This window comes from Populus alba, chromosome 15 (assembly GCF_005239225.2).
Source record: "Populus alba chromosome 15, ASM523922v2, whole genome shotgun sequence".
Taxonomy (NCBI): Eukaryota; Viridiplantae; Streptophyta; class Magnoliopsida; order Malpighiales; family Salicaceae; genus Populus; species Populus alba.
The window spans coordinates 4,865,923-4,891,529 of record NC_133298.1 but is presented as its reverse complement, the minus strand read 5'-3'; the positions used below and the strand labels follow the sequence as shown (position 1 = coordinate 4,891,529).

At 38.4% G+C, this 25,607-nt stretch overlaps 3 protein-coding genes and 1 long non-coding RNA gene across 4 annotated transcripts; 1 reads left to right on the top strand and 3 right to left on the bottom strand.

The window, feature by feature from the left end:
• The first annotated feature begins 1,660 nt into the window (after window positions 1–1,660).
• On the top strand, window positions 1,661–2,917 carry LOC140954650 (uncharacterized). The gene has a single exon (XM_073404989.1). It carries the CDS (start codon window positions 1,661–1,663, stop codon window positions 2,915–2,917), a length of 1,257 nt encoding a protein of 418 aa, XP_073261090.1.
• Window positions 2,918–3,434: 517 nt separating this feature from the next.
• On the bottom strand, window positions 3,435–6,486 carry LOC118056294 (uncharacterized). The gene is made up of 2 exons (XM_035068469.2): window positions 4,642–6,486; window positions 3,435–4,489 (listed from the first exon to the last, which is right to left on the bottom strand). The coding sequence occupies exons 1-2, from the start codon at window positions 5,932–5,934 to the stop codon at window positions 3,575–3,577; spliced, it is 2,208 nt and encodes a 735-aa protein (XP_034924360.1). The 5' UTR covers window positions 5,935–6,486; the 3' UTR covers window positions 3,435–3,574.
• Window positions 6,487–10,546: 4,060 nt separating this feature from the next.
• Window positions 10,547–13,452, bottom strand: LOC140954599 (uncharacterized). Its single transcript, XR_012167994.1, has 2 exons — window positions 11,939–13,452; window positions 10,547–11,135 (listed from the first exon to the last, which is right to left on the bottom strand). It is a non-coding gene; the product is annotated as an uncharacterized lncRNA (long non-coding RNA).
• A 1,330-nt stretch (window positions 13,453–14,782) lies between these two features.
• Window positions 14,783–16,349, bottom strand: LOC118056291 (uncharacterized). Its single transcript, XM_035068467.2, has one exon. The coding sequence runs from the start codon at window positions 16,239–16,241 to the stop codon at window positions 15,012–15,014; it is 1,230 nt and encodes a 409-aa protein (XP_034924358.1). The 5' UTR covers window positions 16,242–16,349; the 3' UTR covers window positions 14,783–15,011.
• Between the last annotated feature and the right edge of the window lie 9,258 nt (window positions 16,350–25,607).

Here is a 25,607-nt window from a genome sequence, read left to right as displayed (position 1 = left end):
GAGGGAGTCACCAATCTATGATGACTAATTATCCCATAATCTAGAGTGTCATGCTCATTGTATTTTGATTTTCTAACGAACATTATCTTATGGTATTTCTTGTTATGGTCTGTTATGAAACTTTCAGGTATATATATATATATATATATATATATATATATATATATATTTCTCATTACTATATTACCTTGTATGTGTATATTGAACGTTATCTACTCACTGAATTATTGAACTCACCCTCTCATTAATTATTTATTTTTTTCAAGCTTGTAATTTGTTGGTAGGTTATTTTTGTTGAACGTTCAGAAATTGTTTTTATGTTTGTAATTAATGTTATTCCGTTATGTTTAGTTAGTAATCTATATTTACTAATTCATATCAACTTTTGTATTAAGAGAATTGATTTATATTATGGATTTATGTATGTTATTATTGTTGCATTTAACCCTGATAGAGTTAATAGGAAGAAAATGTCTATATGTATGTTTAGATATGTATAGGTAAGGAATCCGGAGAGAAATCTTGTCTATTGGGTCTTGACAAGCTAGGGCCAAGTAATGATCTATGATGCATTATATTTCATAGTGCTTGTCTGATTTGTTTTGGCATGTTTGATTTCTAACCCCAGGTTTTTATATCTTGGCGAGACTTTCTCACCCTTGCAGCTGGTTGGGCCCATTGTTACTGTGCTCGCAATATATATAGTTAATTGTCGGAACTGTAATGAGTGATGTATTAGTGAGAGAGTGGGCTATATAAGATGCAGACAGAGAATAAGACCAATTTTGATCATCAAGTTGGCTCTTGATTCTGTGGGCTCTACCCCTCTATTCAAGCATATTCAAAGCATGTACGTGTAAGTTCAATAATCAAGTTTATAGGGAAAAGTTGATCCTGGGATGTCTGTTGTGGGTTTACAAGTTGATTATTCAAACCAGTCTTGTGGGAGATTGATCGAGAGCATTTGGCATGTACATGGTTAAAACTGATGGCATCGTCTTCCAGGGCATTGTATCATGGTTCAGGTTCCATAATTATGTAAATTATTGTTGTTTCAAAATATTTTATTTATGATGTTCATATATTTATTAGCTGAAGCTTCCTCTGGTGTATCTGTTGAAGTTTGGTACCAAAGCTGGAATAGGATTACTTAGTAGTAATCTACTACATTGTTATTTATCTGTTAGCTGATAGCTATCTATTTGTTAGTTGATAGCATTATCTAGATTAGGATGTTTCTTTCAATTCATTTGTTTAAGCTTATCTAGGATTAGACTAGCTTGTTATACAACTTCTTTGAGAAAGAAGAACATAGCTAGTACGTTTCTTTAGTGTTTCATTTTTCTGTAATGTTTGTTTCCTTCTATAAATAAAACACTGGGGATGGCAGTAACCAACTGAGATATTTTATGCTCCTTGTTCTTTCAACTGTAAAGACTTTAGACTTTGTTCTTTGTTCTTTGTTCTTTTTCTTAGTTCATCAACAATAATCTGTTCTTTATATATTAGTTTTTCCAACAATTGGTATCAGAGCATCCTTAGGATCTTTGAAGGGTTTGTGAGTGAAAACACGAGAGAATAGAAGGTTAAATCAAAGCTTTCTGCTTTGAAGGGTTTGTGAGTGAAACACGAGAGATTAAGTGAGTTTTTTTTTTAAGCAATGGATTCTGCAAATTTTCCAGCAAAAACACCAGTGTTCACAGGGCAGAATTATGGTGTGTGGGCTGTAAAAATGGAAACATATCTCAAAGCTTTTGACTTGTGGGAGATAGTGGAGAGTGATAGGCAACCCACTCCACTAGGAAACAATCCTACGATTGCACAGATGAAATTTTTCAATGAAGAAAAGGCAAAGCGATTCAAAGCTCTTACTTGTCTTCATAATGCTATGAACGAAGAAATCTTCACAAGGATTATGGCTTGTAAATCTGCCAAAGAAACATGGGATAAATTAAAAGCAGAGTTCCATGGTGATGAGAAGTCAAGAAGGATGCAGATTCTGAATCTGAGAAGACAATTCGAAGGTCTGAAGATGAAAGAAAATGAGAGCATCAAAGATTTCTCTTCTCAAATTTCGAAACTTGTTAATCAAGTAAGACTTTTGGGAGAAGATTTTCCAAATTCTAGAATTGTAGAGAAAGTCCTGGTGAGTCTGCCAGAAAAGTTTGAACATAAAATCTGTTCTTTAGAAGATTCTAAAGATTTTTCTGAAATAAGCTTGCAAGAACTGGTAAATGCATTGCAAGCTGTGGAGCAAAGGCAAGCATATAGACAAGAAGGATCAAGTGAAGGAGCTCTTGTTGTAGTTTACAAGGAGAAGAGTCGGGCTAAGAATTTTTACAGAAACAATCAAGAAGAAAAAAGAGAAAAAGGGAGAGGCTGGCAATCCAATAACTGGCAACAGAACAACAACATCTTCACTGAAGGGAAAGAGAAGAAAGAACATTTTCCTGCTTGCAAATTTTGTCAGAAAACAAATCATCTTGAAGCCTGGTGTTGGCTCAAGAATGCACAATGCCGAAACTGCAAGCAATTTGGTCACATTCAAAGATTTTGCAAAAATAAAGCAGAACCAGAAAAACAAGCTCAAGTAGCCGAGAGTTCAAAAGTGGAGGAAGATTTTTTATTCATGGCTACAATACAGGAGATGTGTAACACAGCCAAGGCAAATGACTCATCATGGCTTATTGATAGTGGCTGCACTAATCACATGACTACAGATCTGAGCTTATTCAAAGATTTGGATAAAAGCTATCTATCTAGAGTTAGAATTGGGAATGGAGACTATGTGAAGGTTGAAGGAAAAGGAGCAATTGAAGTAGAAACTTTATCAGTTGAACTAGAAACAGGAAAGAAGTTTGAAGATCTGAAAGGAAGAATTGGAATGTGTAGCTTTGGAACCAAGGAGGAGTGTTGAAGTTTGGTATCAAAGCTGGAATAGGATTACTTAGTAGTAATCTACTACATTGTTATTTATCTGTTAGCTGATAGCATTATCTAGATTAGGATGTTTCTTTCAATTCATTTGTTTAAGCTTATCTAGGATTAGACTAGCTTGTTATACAACTTCTTTGATAAAGAAGAACATAGCTAGTACGTTTCTTTAGTATTTTATTTTTCTATAATGTTTGTTTCCTTCTATAAATAAAACATTGGGGATGGCAGTAACCAACTGAGATATTTTCTGCTCCTTGTTCTTTCAACTGTAAAGACTTTAGACTTTGTTCTTTGTTCTTTTTCTTAGTTCATCAACAATAATCTGTTCTTTATATATTAGTTTTTCCAACAGTATCTACTTACGTTTGAGTTTATTAGGATAACACTCCTGCTTACTTGTGATCTCTACATATGAATAAGGATTGAGTTTACTTGCTTGAAATGGTATCGCTAATTATCCCTCATTGGCATCCAACCACAATGGAAAGAACATATAGTGAACACGGGAAGAATAAACCTCTTTGAATGAACAAGAATAACAGGTTGCAAGTTTGCAACCATACAAAGTAATCTTTGCAACTAGAAGTTGAAAAAAGCCACAACTGCGTGGAAAATGAAAACGACACAACTGAGTGGATTATGTTGAAGCAGCACTTGCAAGGATAGCAGTTGAGTGGAGATTTTTACTTGTACCAAGTCTCCCTCGTCCAATTCCACTCCTTTGTCCACTGAATGCCCTTCTGGCCTGTTCCACATCACGCCCTGTTTCAAACAATCCATGCTTTTGAAATCTCAGTGGGCTCTTCTCGTCCCCATCTCTCCAGTTGGATCTTGAAGTCCAGTGATCAGTTGAGTCCGCTGAATTGGGTTCCCAGGAAGAGGTTGAAAATCCTAAATGCTGTTGGCTGCCACCAACAACGCTGTCACTGCCCGACGATTCTTGACCATCCATGTCTTCCCCGCATAATGTACCTCCTCTTCTCACTGTTACATACTTGTGAAAGCTTGGCTCCATAAGGTCATCGCTTGCAAGTACCTCAGATTCTACAAATGGGTCTTTTGCCTCAGGTGGTTTCTTCCCAACAAGATTAGCAGCAGCCACTGTAGGGGGCCTTCTTCTATCATAAGAGAAGGCACATGACAGGTTGGAACTTGTAGTGGAATTGAGGTCAGCGACTGCTTCAAGAATAGAGCAGGCCTTCGAGACACAAGCTGGGAGAGAAAAGGAAGGAGTGTTCTTCAGGTGAAAATTTTGAATGTCTTCCAGCAGTAGTGCGGTATATGAAGGCGTTGGATTCAACAAAGTTTCAGGATTGAGGTCTAGGTCTCGCGACCGCCTAGCTGACCTGCTTCTTGTTAATGTCTGGGGCTTCAAGCTTTCAACTCCCAAGTCTACTACAGTGGTCATGTCTGTTGGCTGTCCTTTAGCCTCTTCCATCTGTTGTCCCTTTGAGATCTTGTTTTCCAGTGAAACTATGCTGCTGCCTCTGCAATTAGTCACTTGAGCATTGACTCTGTTGTTTTTCTCAGAATTGTGCTTCTTCATTGGAGTCTGAAAAGCATGCATAAAGGGAAAATTTATGTCCCAGAAACAGTATTTTTACTCTCTTTAGCTAACAGGTGCCTAAAAAAAGACATTTGTAAAGGTGAAAATCGCGCATTCCTCCTTTAGCCACAAATTATGCATTGAAAGGTAAGCAATACCTGATTTAGAAGATTGAAAGATTCCTTCACTAACACTTGTCCTTCGATATCTTTGTTTCTGATTTGTGCTCTGTTGTTGCTGGTGCAGGTAACCTTGTTGTCAGGTGGTTGCGAATATTGAAGTGAATTGAGATCAATTTCACTCAATGGATTTCTTCTGTAAGGAGATTGGTCTGCTTTTCTTGAATTGCTGCGGCTAAGAGATGGCTGCTGATTATTCTCATTAGAGGTCTTAGCATTGGTTCTGGCAGGAGATTTGGAACGTGGCGATGCGACCGTCCTTGAGCAGGTCAACGCTGCCTCACCAACATTTCTCTTGATTGAGATCCGCCTAATTCCAGCCGTTGCTTGCGGTTCAACCCCATTGTTGCTCTTATCCACCACTAAAGAAGAAACAGTGGCAGGGACTGATACCATTTTTCCAGGCCTATTACTAGGACCACCAGTATTGTTAGCATTAACAGTAGCATTAGCATTTCCAGCAGTAACGCCTGTGTTTTGGGTTGTTTCTGACCTTCTACCCGGTGATCGACTCACCCTTCTCCCACTGCTACCACTGCCCCTCTCTTTGCTGCTGGGGCGCTGGTTCTGGTCCCTTTCCCTGCTGGGTGTCCTCCTCCTCCCTTGAGAAGAAGGAGAAGGAGAATGCCTGCTGGATTGGCGGCGGCGGTTGCGATGCTGCCTTCTCTCGGCTGTAACCTCGCCATCGTCTTCATCATTGCCTTTCTTTAGAAAATCATAATGATCAGCAGAAGTGGAAGACTCAACATCTTGGTCCTGGTCATTATTATTATTATTATCAAAGTCGTAGCTCCTCTTGGAACCGGAGTACTTTACGCCAGAAGAAGGGGGCTTTCCAGCTCCAGAAGAGTTGTTGCGGCTAAGCCTTCCACACTGAATGAGAATGGCATCTACCTCTTCTTTTGTGCAGCTTGATGTTCTCAGAACCATATTATGAGCACCAACATTGGTGTTGCTGTTGCCCGATAATATTTCAGTAGCAGATGCAGTAGCAGTGGGCGCAGGGCCATCTTCTTCTAGTGGTGCAATATTGAGGTTGGGGGGAGGGATGCGTTTGTCTCTATCTTGGCTTTTCCTGTGTTTGATGACAAAAATTTCTTTCTTGACAAAGCTCCCTTCTTCTACAACCTGTTTTTTGACCTCCTTATCCTCAACTATCATCATGTTGTTGTTTTGGATCTCATTCTTGTCAACCTTGAGAGTGTTTATAATTGGTTGGGAGGCATTCAAAGAAGAAGAAACTTCATTTTTCTTGCTAAAACAACAGCCCATGATGGTGATTGGTGAATCAATAGAACAGAACAGAGAACGATTTGATGAAGTGAGAGAGAGGAGGGGGGTTAGGTTAAAAACAAGAGGAGGAGGAGCCTAACTAGAGGGGGTTAGGGTACTAGGAAATTAAGGGGAGTTTATTAGAAAACAGAGAGTAGTGTAAAACTAGATTCAATCTATTTTAGGAAAACAAGGTCTAAAAGGATTGGAAGTGAATGGTTTTGTGTGTGTGTGTCTCTCTCTCTTGTACCGTAAGAAACTTGAAGTAGATAGATAGAAAAGAGAGAGTGACGTTGTCCGAGAAAGAAACATCAACATTTTCAAAATCACATGCTTTTGGGATTTTATTATAATAGTAATTAATAACAGAGAGGCAGAGAGAGAGAGAGAGAGAGAGAGAAGCATTTCAAATTTTTGAGGGAGAAGCGAAGCGGGCAGATCTGTCTGTGAATGAAAGAAAAAGGAGCCGTTAGTTAGATAAAAAGGACTGAATGACCCGAACAGAAAAGAAGATCATATTATAATTATATACATCCCGTTGGATGGATGGATGTGATTGGTGGGTGTGGTGTCTGCTCTTGTTTTCTATTTGGTCCCCTTCTGATCCCACCATCTCACCACCACTACCTCCAATTGACATCAGAAAGAATTCTCCTCCGATGCAAAGCAAAACTATCAGTGTGTGTATGGATAGAAGGTTGGCAGGCAGAGCCACGAGTTTTTATCTGCCTATTCTAGCTTCTTCCCAGCAGTTTAACTTGAGCATTGCCAGTAGATCCTGTCCATGGCAGTTGCACCATGCTATCTGATCTGCGAATAGAACCAGCTTTTAGAAATCGACAGCCCTCTATAAATGCAGCCAATTCTAATGCAATCACTAGCTGATATTTTATTATTATGCAATCACTAGCATAAGGCCTTTGGTGTTGCAGGAAGTGAAACAGAAATTACATAAAAACGTAATGGAATTGTCAAAGCAGGTTGAGATGGGAAGTCCAATTTGCTGTCTCTTTCTGGTAGATTATTCCACAACTGAACGAGATGTATACATAGATTATTCCACAATCTCGGAGTATCTGAACATTTTTGTTTGATGCACTGTTCCTAAGTAGCAATCTGGGATCTAATTTGAGTAAAAAATGAAGAAACACATTTCACAGATTGGAAATAAATACATCATATATGATTGCCATTCAAATTAATTCGATGTTGGTGATGCAACTTGTATCTTCTTGAATGATGCGGTCTGATATTAATTGAATAGAATCAGCTTAAATAAAGAGTTGCATAATAATGTTAAGTGTAGTTTTTGCGGTTTCGATGCTTCAAATGGTTTAGGATTACAACTTGTTGTTTTGACAAGTTATATGGATCTCCGAGATTTCCCTTCCATAATATCTTCCTCCTTTTTTATCTTGCTTAATAAGTTGACAACAACGGTTGAATTTTCTATTGCTCTCAGTGGATATCTTCATTCATTAAATTTTATAACCTTTGGCATTTGCAGATGGAGAAATTCATGCAGAGGAAGACACTGAATCAAGACCTGTGTTAGTGACAAATTCAAAGTCAATTCAAATGTTTCATTTGCTTTTTATCTTCTGTGTTGAATTGTTTACTGACGAGGCATGAGTATTTTAGATGGTAGCAGGGTCTCATCTTCAGAATGTTGTTTTTTGGCTCGTATATTACTTTTAGTTGCTGAATCTGCAGGAAGTTTCAAACCTTTCTTCATTTCCTATACATATTTTTGGTCAGAATTTTGGGAGTCAGAGTCAGTGATTTCGGCTTGACAGCTGCTTTTCTGATATGTATAAGATCTGGAAAAGAAGAAGCAATTCTCAGCTATAGATTATGGAAGAAGACGGTAGTTTCACAAAGCCTTATTACCTGATAGAATGAGTTTTTCTTGACTGAAAAAACCACTGGCCAGAGCATTTGCTGCAAAATAAATTTAGAAATGTTACCCATCTGAACCATAAATTGATACTCTGGCCTTATCTCTGAATATTGTTTGCTAAAAGTCTCCCCATAGACTCCAGGGTGTCTCATAATCACGCCATGGCTCTACTATAAATATATCAGGTACATTTTGCAGCAGCAAAAGAAGCTTTATCGTTGTACTTCGCACTGTGTGGAGTGGTTGAGAACGTTTTGATCTTGACTGACAAAATTAACCACTGGCCAGGGAAAAGGGTAGGCATCAAGTTTCTGCCATGTTTATATATATATTCTGCGTCGATTTTGGCTGACTGAATCTTATATTCTCCTTTTAGATCTGCTTATGTTGCCTTTGCTAGCAAGGATTCTGTTTAGACAAAGATTTTGAAAGCAAGTGATTATCTATACCTTACAGCGGTTGAATATATCAATGATGCATTACAGCCATGCAAATAAAAAAAATGAATGAGTGAAATATCTCATGCTACCCCCGTCCATCTTCTCCAATACTTTCACATTAAGCATCTTGCAATTATATCCAATCAAACTCGAGTCAAAATCATTTTCATGACAGGATTCTCTGTTTTCATACTAGATATTCAAACAAGAATATTTTTAGCTTCTAATATCAAAATCAGACAATTTAAAAACTTAAATTCATCTACACATATAAAAATACAACTTTCATGAAAGATTTAAAGTTAGATAAAATTGTTTTTAAGAACAGAATCCAGTAATAAACTGGTTGGTAAAAATGAGTCTCCTAATCTGATTTGGAAACTGATAATATGGAGCATCCCTATATAACTAAGAGTCTGATATAAAAACAGTGGGCCCTAGGAACCAATGAAGGTGCAAATCAATTCTTTAACATGTCATGAATGACAGAACATAGCTGAGATGGTCTGATATTGCATGAAATCAAGTCAGAATCAAAGTCTAAGTTTGAACAAAATTGGTATTACAACATAATTGCAATAGCAGCAGAATTATTTTTTAGTATAAATTCTGAGGGGTTTATCCAAACTTAAAAACCAGATAAAGAAGAGACGAGTTTACCATCACGAAGACTTCTAATTAATCTAAGAATCCTGACAATTTCAACAAAGAAGGAGAATGATAAATAGAGCAAAAAACAGCTGAAATAGAGTTTGAAAAACATTCATTTCTTCCTTGTTTTTGTTAATTTTTTATCAACCATGAACTAAACTCCTACATTTGGTTCAAGAGGAATAAACACCATCTTCAATACGTAGTCCAAAAATAAGTAGAAACAATTTTTTTTTATTCTTATTTTTTGTAGTGTTTAATTTTTTCTATAAATAAAACTAGAGGGATGGCAGTAACCTCACTGTTGAGTTTCTGCTCTTTGTGCTTTATATTTTTCACCTCGTTCTTTTTGTTCTATGCTCTATGTTCTTTAATTAAAGCTCTACTTGTATCATTTACTAACAGCCCTATCATGAAATATTATCTCAGCATTGAGTTTGACTCGAAAAATAATGATTTATCTATTAAATCATTGGCTTGGGCTGGGTTCATCATTTGAATCTGGGATCTGCCTAATTTGGAGGACTAATGTTATCTCCGAGACTAGGAATTTAGTTGGCATATTATGTGACAAGGAAGGCAGAATCAACATCGGTAATGGCCCAGCTTTCTGGGAATCCATCTCAAGCTCTATCACCCCACTACGTCAGCAGGAAATCTGTCCCCGAATATTTCATTTTTAAGAAATGAAATGACCTCAAAGCTTCGCTAGATAAGAAACTCGTGAACGATATCGTTAGCAGATTGTTTTTTTTTTTTAGAATGACTATATTTACTTCACTTGGCAGTATTTATGGAAAGAAGTGAGAGCCAAATTAAAGCAGATAGATAGGGTTTGCTTAAAATGAAGGGAGACAGCCAGAGCCCTCTACCTCCCTTTTGCATGGCATGGATATTGGATTAAATAAGACTAGGGAGCATTTTCCTTATTATCAGTAGTAAATTGTTTACGCAAAATGCGGTTAGCCCATATATTGGCTCTCTTTTTTTGGGAATCACATTAAAAGCTTATATTCTTTTGATTGTGTTTTCCTTTGGTGTCTCTCTCACTTGTGAGAGAGACAGAGAGAGAGAGAGAGAGAGAGAGAGAGAGAGAGAGAGGCCTTTAACACAATGGAGCCGACAGCACATCTCCAACATATATAATAATACCCCATCTTTAGCTAACGCCTCCGCTGCCTGGCTGCCTTCCTCTTCATCAATACTCCATTCATCCTGCCATCCGGTTCTCTCCCTCTCTCCTTTTTTTTTTTTTTTTTTTTTTTGGTACTCTACCTTTTACACATCTTCTAAATCGCCTTTTTCAATTTTCTAGCTAGATTTGCTCTATTTCAACCTTCGGCTCTTTGCATGTTTTAGAAGAAACACGAGGATTTATATATGAAAGAAACGACTGTATATATGTATATTGGCCCATAATAATGTGGTTTGGTCTCCATCAAATCCAATGATTTCTCTTAATGTTTCTGGTTTGAATGATCTGTCAAGTCTTTGAGCTCTTTTGATAGCTTTCTTGGTGCTTGTCAAATTATGTAGGAAGCAATGCAACCCTATTTAACTTTTTTTCTTAACATTTCGTTTTGTAATGATATATATTTCCTTGAACACATGCATTCTAACAGGCTCATGACCTCATGATATGGAAACTTTTTCCTTCTGTCCAAAAGAGAATCCAGCACGTACTTCTGGAAACCCCGTTGAAATGATTTTTCCACCCTACAGCACCGATTGCATCTCTACTTGTGCAATAGAATCTTCAGAGGGCTTTTTGAGGCCTGTGGAAGGAGAGTCGCACCATCAACGCGCCTCTTCTGATAGTTTTCTGGTTGAGCAATTATCTTGGCTTGATGATCTCCTGGATGAGCCAGACTTGCCTTTGTACAAAAGTCATCGACGTTCATCAAGTGACTCTGTTGCTTTCCTGGACACACCAAGCAAGACATTTAGGAAAGAGGAAACCACGCTCAAAACTAGTGCTGCAGCTGGTGGACCTACTTGGGAATTTCATCACACCATTAATTATCATGAAATTTCTTGGAAAACTAGCTTTCATTCAGGTTCTACTCCCGACAAGGAAAAGAATAAGTCCAGGGAATCACCCCTGATTTCTGTGACCAGCAGTTCCAGTGGAATTGTGCCTTCTACAGATAGCATTACTCTTCAAGACTTTGCTCCACGAGAACCAGCTGGAGTAGGTTTGCCATCGAAACCTATTGTTAAGCAAAACCAAGATGACTCAGAAGTCTCATCTAATGTTAATCATAATCCTTCTAAATCAAAAACGGATTCCAAACGTGCTAAGCAGTGAGTATTCAAGTAATGCCCGTTTTTGCTTGCAATTGAATTCTGCAATTGGGATGCTCTAACATCTTTAGAATCATGCAGGCAATTCGCTCAGCGTTCACGTTTGAGAAAACTTCAGTATATAGCTCAACTTGAAAGAAGTGTCCAAATATTAGAGGAAAGCTGGCTGCAGAATTTGAAGCATCCCTAGTGTATCTTTTTTTTTTTTTTTTTTTTTAGTGTATCTTAATCAACTGTCATGCTATATGTACTTTAAGATTTGACAAATTTTGTTGTTTTCCGTACAGGCTGAAGGGTCTCAAGTTTCAGCCAATCTTGAATATCTATACCGACAAAGTCTCATACTCGGCTTGGAAAATCAAGCCTTGAGGCAACGTTTGGATAGTTTATCACAGGAACAACTCGCAAAATACCGTAAGTCTCCCGATGTGACCCCCTCCACTTCTATCAGTTTTGCAATCCCCCTCCCCCCCCTAATATTTTGGACTGCAGCTTGAGTATCATTTGTACTTGTGGTGTGCATATGTTGTTAAACACAGTGGAGCAGGATATGCTAGAGAAAGAAATAGCAAGGCTTGCGTTTTTATACCATCAAAAACAGCAGCAACAGCAATGGCCGCGACAGCAGAAGAAAAAGCAAAATGAGCAACAGAATTACTCTTCACACAATCTATCTATAAGTAGAGGAGTGGAGTCACAGATGACTAACCTATATACATGATGAACGGGAGTTGGGTTCTGCAGATGGAGGATTGCTCCACGTTTAGATGATGGTAAAACAAAAGAAATCAGATATGGAATACATCCTATATACATGTATTTGCATTATTTTTCGTGACTTGGGACCTCATGGGGCCTTAAAACCATTAGAGTCCTCTGTCCCACAGGCATCTTCCGTCTTTCTTTCCTTACTATGTTTGTCGGCCATTCTAGGCAAAGTCAAACTCTTGGAAGAGAGGTCGTGTCAGATAGTGGCTAAGGTTGTGTTGATAAATACATTACCAATTCAATTCAAGCTTGTAGTTTCCATAACTTGTTTGAAATAAAAACAGTATCTGAAGTAGATTTGATTTTTTATATATAGACATGATGGAAATAAATGCTTCCGCGAATTGCTCTATAAACAAGGAAGATAAGCATTCTTTGAAATTTAAAGTTTTTAAAGCTAAAAAATAAGAGAAAACAAGTCATGCATACAAAGTCCTATTACATTGGCTCAAATCTCGTATCAAGCTCTTTCAGAAAATATAAAAAGGCATATGGACGCCTTTATATTTCAATTTGACCCCGTACTTTCATCCAATTTCAGCAGACCCCAAATCTCATCAGCTCTTTCATAAAGCAAATGGACAAGGAAAGCAAGCACGCAAAACTTTTGCGATTTAAGACAATCAAGTAAAGGATTGGCCGGATCTAGAACGGGCATATCGAATAAATTCCCATCCCCATTCCTTCTTTCTTTTTAAACCAGTTTTTCCCCTCTTCATCCTCCAAACACCCCCAATCTTTCATTTTTTTTAAGCCCCCTATAGCTCACAACATCCTTAGAAACCAGTATTCCGCAAGCCCACAACACTACATGAATGGAGTAAGTTTCCTATCCAATTCAAGAGCACGTTTCGCATTGTTTGTGCAGTGCATATCAGCCTACCATCTTGCCAACAGAACCATTCAGTAGAAAAAATCAGTTAAAAAAAACAAGATTATTATATTATCCATACATGGCCAGCAGGCCAACAATATCAGACACGAGAGAAAGTAGTAGCCAGAAGCAGCTCCTCGGTAAAGAACTTTAGCGCCAGGTCTCTTGATTCAACAATAAAACAGGTGAGTGTAGACATTGATCACGACCTATTTAGAATCCAGCCTCCGAGGCAGTTTTTTTCTATATTGCTGGGGAAAGGATTGGGGAGCCCCTGTTTTCTTCCAGAAGAACCGGGAGCAATCTCGTGAATGAAACTTTCAATCCAAACATCATCGACACCACCAAGAATGGAAGCTGCCAATTTTTATCGGAAGGGGTTCCAGACCCTGTACTCTGTTTTAGTTCCATCTTCATTCTGAGAAGAAAAGAATGATTTAATAAAATAAATACATAAATAATATAAACAACACAACATATTCACCAAACAAGAAAGAGAAACTTGATGCAATAGAAAAACAGCACTCTTCGGTCTTCACAAAAGATGCATTTTCATGAATGGAGATAACAATAGAAGAAAAATAATGATACCTGAACAGATTTTCTTCTGATTATGCAGTCTCACCAGGAACCATTTTCTTAGTGACCAGAGTATCTTCTTCACCCTTAGCAATGAATGCTCCTTCATGTCCATGAGGCTCAACCATAACTTCACCCCCAGCTCTCATACCTCCGCCACAGCCTCTTCCTCCAATTCAATAGTTAGTAGTTTCCGTAGCTTGTTGTGGACATAATGGAAATGCTTCTACAAAATGAGCAACAAACAAGAAGATCTGCATCCTTTGAAATTTAAAGCTTGTAATGCTCAAAAACAAGAGAAAATAGGTCATGCATACACAGCCCTAGTACATTAACTCCTGTGGAGCAGACACTGCAGCCCAGGTTAGAAGAGAAAGTTTCTAAATAGCAGGCAAACTATGGAAACCCAAACCATTTGGAAATTTTACCGGGAGATGTATTCTAATTTATAACAACTAGCGATGGCAAGTAAAATCATCAACACGTGCATATCCCTGAGAAACCAATTTTAGAGTGATGGAATTTTTCCATACCAATCAATCTGTTATATAGAGTCATTCAATTGTGGTCAACATTCAGCAACCAAGATAGCTTGTCCATTGGCAGAAACATCAAGCTCTTTAAGAAGATATAAGAGGCACATGAACACCTTAAGTTTCAATTTGACAGTGTATTTATCCAATCTCAGCACACTGAAAACTAAATCAGCTCATTCAAAAGCAAATGGGCAGGAACAGCATGCAATCTTTTGAAAATTATGACAACAAAAATAGAGATGACAAGATCACTGTTTTGCCACTATAAGATCCCATCACTTCTTTCTCCTTCTTAAGTTTTTCTTCCCTCTTCCTCCTCTAAACAGTCTTTCATTTTTTAAGCCCCTATGGCTCACAATTTCCTTAGAAACCAGAATTTCATGACAATGGGTCGGGGCGAATCAGGGCAGGTTTTCTATGCAACAGCACTCGACTCAGTAAACCGATAACCATCACTTGCACCCAACCTGGTAACACCCATATCCATCACCCCCACCCAATCCGCATCTGGTCAGGTCAGGTTGGGTGAAGGGTCCTTTTCACCCCTTGGTTACCATTACAAGCAGTTCAAAAGTATGTTTTCCACGGTCGTGCAATGAATTCAGACAATTAACTCCTTTCAGTTTCCTTGCGAGACAGCATATGGAATCATTTTGTAGAAAAATCAGTATAAATAGATATGCTTAATTCTAGTTCATGCAGGTTCCAACATCTGAACTAGAACTAGATTCTAACCATCATGCAAAAAAATGACATTTCAAGAGACGAGAGTAAATTTGAGATCTAAGCAATGGAATACTGAAGTAGAAAGTTACCATTCTATTTGTTCTCCATAATCAAGGTACATGATTAAGTTAAATACAGCTTTTATGCTAAATTTGCAAATATAAATAAACTAACAAAAACTTTACGGCACCAATACCATAAAGACCGCAACCTGCTAAAAGAACCGACAGGCGGCAGCCATACACTGATTCTCTCCAAGTCCAGCAAGTAACAAATTCCCAGGAAGCAACATTGAATCATTATGCAGCCAATCTTTTCTTCTTCTCCCCCCTCACTTGCATTCCCCCACTCCCTGAAACCAAAGAACCTTTCTTCAGCTTCTTCTGCTTGATACCATCTTCATTCTTCACTTTCTTTTGCTTGACACCATCTTCTTTCTTCAATTTAGCTACCTTCTGCTCCTTCTTTTCACCTTTCCCTTTATTATCTCCTTTCTTTCTCTTCTTCTTTAACAGTTCATCACTGACCTTCTCAAAATCATCATCATCATCATTATCTATATCCCCTTCACCATCACTCCCCAACTCAATCTCATCAACAACATGACCATCCCCATTATTATTATTATTATTATCCATGTATCTAACCTCTTGTATCCTTCCCTTCTTTTTTCCAACTCTCCCCTCTTTAGCCTTCTCTTCCTCCACGGCGACGACACCCTCGTCATTCTCCTGCTCTTTGGGACCACCATCAATCTTCAACTTCGACTCAGGAACTACCTGATAAACAGGCAAAGCCAAGCTATCAAGCAACTTCAAATGGAAAGACCTAACACCACCCCACTTCCTAGGCACAATATCAGCAATCCCATTAATAGCAGCCATCACATTTTTGGCAATCTCCTCTCTACTCATGGAAACCCTCCCTACCTTCACCACGCTACAAGTACCACTTCTCAGATACAACAAGGCAGAGCCACAGGCCTTGTCAATCTGCTCCTTCCAGTTGTGGTGCTTCAAATCCAGAGTCACAGGAATCTTCTTCTTCTTGAAAAATTGTTTCCCTAACATCTTAGGCAAGAGAGGAACCACCCTTTTATCGGCAAAGAACATATCATAAGAATCACGGAGTTTCCTCTTAGCCTCAAAAGGACGGTAATCAGTCTTGAGCTTGGAAACCTTGATGATTTTGGAGATGGGTAAGTTGTCGTTTTGAATCTTCTTCTTGGCAACATCTTTATTGAGGCCTGACTTGGGTCTGTCATCGATGATTAAGCAGATCTCAGGGGCTTCATTTAAAGGGTTGATCAAGGGGTTGGGGAGAGGGATTTTGTGGGCGTTGATGCGGCTAACACCCTTTTGTGGGATCTTTTTTAGGGTTAGAATAAGGTAGAAAAACTCGTCTTGTTCGAGTAATTGAGGCTTTTGGGTATTCAATGTGGAAGATCTCCATTTTAGAAGAGCATTCACAGCTTTCTCCACTGTTTTGGGGCTAACACCAGATGATGGTGGTGGTGGAAGCGTGGTCATGATTGATAGAGACAGACACAGGAAAGAGAGTTACAGCTGCCGGGTGCTGTTGGTTATCAGTATATGCTTTAGGGTTTAGTATATGCTTTAGAGGAGAGGAGAAGACGGTTGGGTTTAGTTTAGGGTTTTGTTGTCCCTTTCAATTAAAAGGGCAGAGGGAGAGAGTATTAATGGGCCGCGTTTGATGGATAATTGGGCTTCTACGTGAGAGAATGGGAAAACGAAAAGGGAAGGGGGATGGCCCATTTTGTTTTTAGAAAATGTTTGTGGTGTAATTGTGTGTTTTTTTTTTATAATTTTTTATTTAAAAAAAAAATTAAATTAATATTTTTTTTAATGTTTTTTATTATTTTAATGCATTGATATTAAAAATAAAAAAATATTATTTTAATATATTTTTAAATAAAAAGCAATCGGTATAAATATTGTTTTAGCATATTTTTACATCCTGTCCTGCACATCAAAGTTTTTTGATCCTACCATTATTTTAATAATGAGTTGGAGCAAGCAGAGAAGAGGAGCCACAGCTACAGTGGTTGTTCAAGAGCAAGTAAGCAAAGATTTTATGTATATGCTATTTAAGATATTAAAATTGAACTTGTATCTATCTTCAATATCTGACATGACATGAATAAAGATATTAAAGCAGTTCTTTGTTTTTTCTAAGATTTAGCACAGGATATTTTACGATGTTATTGGTGAAAATGCGGACAGAAAAAAAGGATGTGGTCGATATGGACACAAGAAGGAGATTTGTCCCCACGTCCAACACCGTAATGAAGATGGTAGAGATAAGCAGCAGTCTGGTTGTTCCAATGAGCCGGAGGAGATGAATCTTGAAGTGGCGCCACGTGAAGAAGCTCCTGTGGTTAGACCATAGGTGGTTGATCCGTACGGTTAATGGATGATTGCGAACAGGACGGGAAGGAAGGGGAGTAAAACCCCTGGCATCACGGGTGCACCTCATCCCTCTAATTCAGGGCAGAAATTTCAGGAAAGTGATGAAGGAGCAAAATCTCAGCTGACGGGTAAGGAAACTATGCTACTTGGGGACTTCAATGAGATTCTCCCATGTTCAGAAAAAGTAGGAGGGGAGCCAGCTGACATGAGAAGGTGTATTCGTTTTGGTAAATGGGTGCAGGATTGTGGTCTGATGGATCTAGCTTGAGACCAAAATTCACTAGGGAAGGCCAGAGCAGAGAGGGGCATGGGCATGTCTACGAGAGGTTGGATAGAGCCTCTGGTAACCAGGCTTGGAGATTGCAGTTTCCTGAAATGCGGGTGAAGGTATTACCTCGAATTAAATTTGATCATCACCTATCTTAGTTGAACTGAACTATTCGAGTGAGAGTTGGCATGCAGGGACCTCCTCGCCCTTTTAGATTCGAAGCCGCTTGGACCACTCGTAAGAATTTTGCAGCCTTTCTTAATGAAAATTGGCAGGGTCACTTGGAATTACATAGCTCTCTCAAGTCAATGGCTTCGAAATTACAGGAGTGGAACATACAAGTCTTCGGAAATATTTTTTTCTCGAAAGAGGAAAGTTCTAGCTCAGATTGGAGGTATTCAAAGAGCAGTGACTCAAGGCGCTAATCCTTTCTTGTTAAACCTGGAAAGAAAGTTAACAGAAGAGTATAACCAGATTTGTTCTCAAGAGGAAATCCATTGGTACCGGAAATCAAGATGCCAACGGATTACTTTTGGAGACAAGAATCCCTCCTACTTCCACACTAAAACTGTTATTCAAAGACAAAAGAACAAAATCAAGGCTCTTAAAGATGGCAGTAACAAGTGGGTTTGGGATGAAGAAGTTCTAAAAAGTATGGCTGTGAAATTCTTCAAGAAGATGTTTACGGTTCAGGACAACCACAGTCACAATTTTCCTCTTCGAGGTATTTTCTCAAGTGGGGAAAGATTTGTTGCGGGCTTCAGTCTCAAATGAAGATATCATAAAAGCTTTCTTTGACATGAAAACGTACAAAGCTCCTGGTCCAGACGGATTTCAGCCTTTCTTCTATCAGTCTCGGTGGCGTGTTATTGGTTCCTCTGTTTGCAAATTTATTCGTCGAGTATTGGATGGTTCAGTTGATGTGGCAGATTTTAATCAGACATGCTTCGTTTTGATTCCTAAGATCCTCAGGCCAGAGTTTCTTCATCAATTTCGTCCAACTGGTTTATGTAATGTTAATTATAAGATTCTAACCAAGCTGATGGTCAACAACAGACTAAAGAATCTAACGTCGAGTTTGGTTACCAAGTATCAAAGCAGTTTTGTCCCAAGAAGACAGGTTACATATAATACTATTGTGGCTCAGGAGATCATTCATTCCATGGGAAAATTGAAAGGGAGGAAAGGGTATATGGCTACTAAAGTGGGTTTGGAAAAAGCTTATAACCGTCTCAAGTTAATGGACGTGGGATTGTCATCCCAATCTTATAATAAATTGTATGGAGGCTGCTTCTCTTCAAATTTTGTGGAATGGCGGTCCTTCTGCTAATTTTGCTCCAATGAGAGGGATTAGACATGGGGATACCTGTATTTTTATGTTATGACTGGAGAGACTCTCACTTTTGATTCTTAAGGCAGTGGATTCAGGAGATCGGAAGCCATTTAATATCAGCAAATTCTTTGCAGATGATATGCTCCTATTTTCTGAAGCGAATGAGGGACAAATGAAGCAGGTTCTGAATTGCCTCAACTTATTTTGTGAAATTTCTGGCCACAAGGTTAGTGTAGCTAAAACTAAGATATTCTTTTCGAAGAATGTCCCAGCTACTTTAGCAAGGTTAAATCTAGTATTTTGAATTTATTATAAGCATGTATATTCAAATAAATTCTTGTGAAAAAAAATCTATAAAAATACCTTAGCAGATTGCACTTATCTTGAAAAGCAAAAGGTTTTCCGCACCTTGTTACAATCATGTAAGGAAAAAATAAACTGAGCTGACAGAGTGTTTTCTGGAATGAATATTCAGTTTCTCTTATTCTGTTTTTCAACGTGAACAACTAGGCTATACAAGTGCAGTATTTAAACTAATTAGATGCAATGATTCAGATGTAAAATAAAAGGAAAGGATCTCATGAAATCTGGTTGATGACAGTGCTGATTTATTGTGATGACAGCTTCATAGCAGAGGAGTTTGTTACGATGACAGCTTGATAATAGAGAATTTGATAGCAGAGAATCCCTGTAAGTTTGCTAAACTACCATGCAGAGTTCTTGTTAGTTTGAACTTCCCGAATTTATAGGCTTAATTGGAATGTCATCTTGGTTTGAACATATTGCCGTTAGAGCTCCAAGATCACTCAACGTTTCTCCAGTAATTGAGGCTAGATTGTGAGAGTCTTCACCCTTTTTTCTCCAAGAATCTCGTGTATCCTTATTTCTCCATTGACTTTCATAATTGTGGGCAATGCCAGCAGTGTCAATAAGTGATGGATGGTTAACACCCTCCCGCAAACTTTGCCGGGGCTGGAGGCAAAGTTTGTTGCGGAAATATTGAAGAGCTGTTTTTTACATTGGTTTGGTGAAGAGGTCAGCAACTTGATTACCTGATGAGATATGTTGAGTGACAAGCAGTCCTCGGGCAACACGTTCACGCACAAAATGATAATCCAACTCGATATGTTTGCTTCGGGCATGGAATACCGGATTCACTGTCATGTGAAGTGCACTTAGATTGTCGTAGTAAAGAATGGGAGGAGATGATAGTGTGATGCAGAGATCTTTGAGAATGAAAACCAGCCATTTGAGCTCTGCCGTTGTGTTAGCCATTGCATGATATTCTACTTCTGTGCTTGACCAAGAAATTGTGTGCTCTTTTTTTGCACACCATGAGATAAGATTTCCTCCAAGGAATGTACAATAGCCAGTAGTGGATCGTCTTGTTGTAGGACACCCCGCCCAATCTGCATCTGAGAAAGCAAATAGATCAAGTGTAATGTGCGAAGAAAAATGTAATCCCATTTCAATTGTTCCTTTGACATATCGTAAAATACGTCGAACCATTTTTAAATGCGTCATTGTGGGAGCATGCATGAATTGAGATACATAATTAACACTAAATGATAGATCAGGACGAGTGAGTGTAAGATATTGTAAAGCTCCTACTATTCCTCGATAGTAACTTGGGTCTTCCATGAGAGTATTGTTGGAAGATATTTTTGTTTTAGCTTCAAGAGGAGTACTCATAGGCTTACAATCAACCATATTTGATCGTTCAAGTATTGTCAATGCATAATGTGATTGGGATAGATGAAGGCCACTTGTTGTTGGTGTGATTTCCATTCCAAGAAAGTGGTGTATGGGGCCTAAGTCTTTCATTGCGAATTCACTACTTAGCACCATAATAAAATTGGATACCAGTGATGGAGTTGATCCTGTGAGCAACATATCATCTACATAGAGGAGCAAAATCAATGAGCCATAATCTGAATGAAGAACAAACAATAAAGGGTCAGATAAACTATAAAAAAAAAAACTATATTTAAGAAGAAATGCACTGAAACGATCAAACCAAGCACGTGGTGCTTGTTTTAGGCCATAAAGAGCTCTTTGTAGTTTGCAGACATATGTCGGCTGTTGAGAGTCTGCCATTCCTGGTGGTTGTTGCATGTAAAGATCTTCAGAAATTAAACCATGCAAGAAGGCATTTTTTACATCCAATTGTCGAATAGGCCACTTCTGAACAAGGGCTATGGTAATTATCATGCGAATTGTGCCTGGTTTGATAACTGGAGAAAAGGTTTTGGTGTAGTCTACTCCATCAATTTGATGATACCCTTTTGCAACTAAACGTGCTTTGAGTCGATCTAGAGAACCATCTGGTTTGAGCTTTGATTTAAACACCCATTTAGAACCAATGACATTCATCTGTGATGTTCGTGGAACCAATTTCCAAGTCTTATTTTGATTGAGTGCTGCCAGCTCTTCCTCCATTGCTGCTCTCTAACCAGGATGTGCTAGTGCAACTTTAATATTGTAAGGCTCACGGGGTATATTTGCGGAGGTGTTGGTGGTTAAGGCATATTTAGGATTCGGCTTTACTATACCTTGTTTAGACCGAGTGACCATGGAATGAGCCAGCGGTGCTGTTTTTGGTGTTTCACTGATAAACAGAGAAGGAATTTCTTGTGCTGACCCATGAAACTCTTGACACCCTTGTGATAGAGATATGTCTGGTGAAATTATGTTGTGAGCAAACCCATTATTGGCATTAATTTTGGGATTGGTCTGTGACTCAACAACAAGATATTGCCATTGTGACTCTGTGAGATCTGTAGATAGGGAGATATTTTGTGGAGTACTAATGTCATTTGGCAGCAACAAACTTTGACATGGGAGTGAGGCAGAGTCCATAATTGCTCCTGCAGAGGAAGAGTTATTAGTATGTGGTAACCAAGAATCAAAAATACTAATTACTTGTGGTTGATTGGTTGTCTTGCAACATTTATTGATAGGCTTGTATGGAAAAATTAATTCATCAAAGACAACATGACGTGAGATGAAAAAAAATTTACTTATTGGATGAAAACACTTATAAGCTTTATGCTTTTCACTGTAACCTACAAAAATGCATGGAAGTGTTTTTGGATCAAATTTGTGTTTTCGTATATCCCAAGGGTAAGGAAAGCATTTAGATCCAAATGCTCTTAGTGAGGAGTAATTTGGGTGTGTCCCATGAAGTGCAAAATATGGTGTTTCAAATTTGAGAGCAGAAGAAGGTAAGCAATTCATAAGATATACTGTCGTGGTGAAGGATTCTATCCATAAGAATAAGGGTGCTCCACTATGAAATAACATAGTCATTCCTAATTCTCTTATGGTCCTATGGCGTCTCTCAACTATACCAATCTGCTCAGGAGTATATGATGATGATATCTGATGAACAATGCCTGTAGAAAGAAAATGAGTCAGTAGTTTTGAATTGATGAACTCACCACCTCCATCTGAATGAAATATTTTAATTTGCTTGTTAAACTGTCTAATAACATATTTTTCAAAAGCTAAGCATGCATTGAAGAAATCAGATTTGTTGCGCAAGGAAATAATCCAAGTATACTTAGAAAAATCATCTACTAAACAAGCATAATATTTAAATTTTGCAATTGATAAAACGGGTGCTGATCCCCATAAATCACAATGAATTTTTTCAAAGATACCAGTACTTGAATGTTCTGATTTAGAAAAAGGTAAACGACTAAGTTTTCCTAGTTGGCAACTATCACAAAGATGTTGTAATTTTATTGTCCCTACAACATCAATAAGTCCTTTATTTTTTAGCATTTGTAATGCTGAAGACTGAGGATGGTCTAGACGTTGATGCCAAACTTCTGTTGTGCCTGATTTGAACCGATGAGAGAAATACAATTCTGGTGAAGCAGGGAAGATGTAAAGGTCACCCTTGCGTTTCCCTATTATCACTGTCTGTCTTGTTTCCCGTTCCTTAACACAAAAATCAACATTAGAAAACTCACAATTAACAGGAAATTGATTAGTTAGCTGGCTTATGGAAAGTAAATTTTTTGTTAAGTTTGGAACCAATAGAACATCATTGAGAGGTAAGGCAGATGTTTTTTGTTTTATACACGTATCACCAATTGCAAGAATTGGCATAGAAGACCCATCTCCGATTAGCACAGAGTCAGCACCAGAGTATTTATGAATGTTTGTTAACATACCTGGCTTACCTGTCATATGGTTGGAAGCTCCAGTGTCCGTTGTCCATTCAGTGTCAGCAATGGTGGTGTCCAAAGTGAGTGCTGCAAGTGCTTGTGGAATCTCATCTTGTTGAGGGGGTTTCTTTGGCACCCACCAACATATTTTAGCAACATGGCTTGTCATCCCACAATACTGGCATTGTTGATCACGGTATTGATCCCTCTCTGTTGGTGTCATGCGACGCTCACCAGGTGGTGGAGGTCTACGCTGTGAATTTGATGAAGAGGAGTCCCTTTGCTGTTGAGCTTGGAAACCACGACCATTAGAATTGAATTTTTATGAGGGGCCACGATAGCCTAAAGAGTTTGATTGTGAACGTTGTTGCTGCTGTCCATAAAAAGCCAATTGATGAGTGAGAGAATGAGCTGTGATGTTTGTGTGATTGGAGAACCAATTACGCCTTTGATCAAAGTTTTGGAGTTGAGAGACCAACTCATAGTATGATGGCCTAGGAGGTTTCAGCATGGTTGTTGTGAATGTTTCATAATGAGGACCAAGGCTGGTGAGAAGGTAGAAGACTTTTTCTTGGTCTGGTACAGGTTTTCCAATGGCTGATAAGTTGTCACAAAGACCTTTGAAGGTTCGAATGTGTTCTGTGATTGTTGTGTTGTCTTCCTTTCGAAGGTAGGTTACCTGTTGTCGCAGTGTGAACTCACGTTCTTGTGAGTCTTGTGCATATGCATTTTTGAGAGCCTCCCAAACAGCATGAGCTGTGTCGAGACCAACAACGAGTCCTAGAGTTTCTTCTGAGAGTGTTCCAATGATCCACCCTCAAAGGAGACGATCTGACTTTCGTCATGCTATAAAAGCATCTGTTAATTATGGGGTTGAGTTTTCTGTGTTTGTGTATTTTGTTGAAGCAGGATCTTTATTTGTGAGATGACTGACCATTTCTTGACTCTCAGCAAGAGCCAATGCTTGTTCACGCCATAAGGGGTAATTGTTTGGAGTGAGTTGGAGGGTGATGAAGTTCCCAACATGGAGTAACAAGGTAGTCATTGTGGAATAAATGAGCGGAAGGTAAGAAGGAAGATGAAGAGAGGATAAGCTGTAGTATTTGCAATAGGTTGTGCCTAGTGTTCACAAAGGCTCTGATATCATAAAGAAAAAATAAACTGAGCTGACAGAGTGTTTTCTGGAATGAATATTCAGTTTCTCTTATTCTGTTTTTCAACGTGAACAACTAGGCTATACAAGTGTAGTATTTAAACTAATTAGATGCAATGATTCAGATGTAAAATAAAAGAAAAGGATCCCATGAAATCTGGTTGATGACAATGCTGATTTATTGTGATGACAGCTTCATAGCAGAGGAGTTTGTTACGATGACAGCTTGATAATAGAGAATTTGATAGCAGAGAATCCCTGTAAGTTTGCTAAACTACCATGCAGAGTTCTTGTTAGTTTGAACTTCCCGAATTTATAGGCTTGATTGGAATGTCATCTTGGTTTGAACATATTGTCATTAGAGCTCCAAGATCACTCAACATTTCTCCAGTAATTGAGGCTAGATTGTGAGAGTCTTCACCCTTTTTTCTCCAAGAATCTCGTGTATCCTTATTTCTCCATTGACTTTCATAATTGTGGGCAGTGCCAGCAGTGTCAATATGTGATGGATGGTTAACATCATGTTGGTTCAAGCATCCTTTTGGAAATTGATTTGGAAGAGGCATGGGTCAGAAAGAAAAAAAGCTTTCCTATGGACAATTGCACATTCACGGATTATGACCAATGAAAATAAAGTTCATCACAACATTGCTTCTGATCCATTCCGCCATAATTATATATTGGAAATTGAAACTATTCTTCAAATTCTGAGGGATTGTCCTTTAGTCAAAACAGTTTGGAAATCATTGCTTAGTCCTAACAATGTTACTCCCTTCTTCAGTCCAGAGCTCTTGTCCACGGGCAACAATCTTTGGAGCTGCGGTATGGAACATTTGGAAATGGCGTAACCAGAGGATTTTCAATATTGATAATTGCCCAAGTTCTAATCCTACTGTTGCAATAAAATCCCTTGTTGCTGACATTATGTTAGCTGGTGGGTCCGGTGCAAATAATTTAATATCCACTAAGCAAGTCAGCATTGTTGGATGGAAATATCCCCCGAAGCTAGCATTGGTTGTAGTTGAATGTTGATGGCCAGAGCAAAGGCAATCCAGGATATGCTGGTTCAGGGGGTCTCATTCCAGATAGTTTGGGTACGTGGGTGAGGGGTTTTTCTATCAAAATCAGATTTAGTACTTTTATTAGAGTTGAGCAATGGACAGTGATCACTGAATTGGAACGAGCTTGGTCTATGGGTATTTGTAAATTAATTATAGAATCAGATTCTACTTTTATTGTTGATCTTATCACGAAGAATCAGGTGATAGTTTATGCGAATTACATATTATAAAGAAAGCTAAACCGCGTGGAGATTTTACTGTAATTCTAGATATAAATTATTTTAGATTGTGATGGTGAAATTTAAATGGATATGTTTTGTGATTAAGAGGATGATGGGGGCATTTTAGTATTTTTAGGTTGTATTTTTTATTTTTTTAATTAAAAAGTTGTTGGCATGTATTCCACATGTCCCGGTAAGTAGACGGCATCCGCGCTATTAAGGAAGCACATAGGATGTTTACTAGTGGCCAAATCT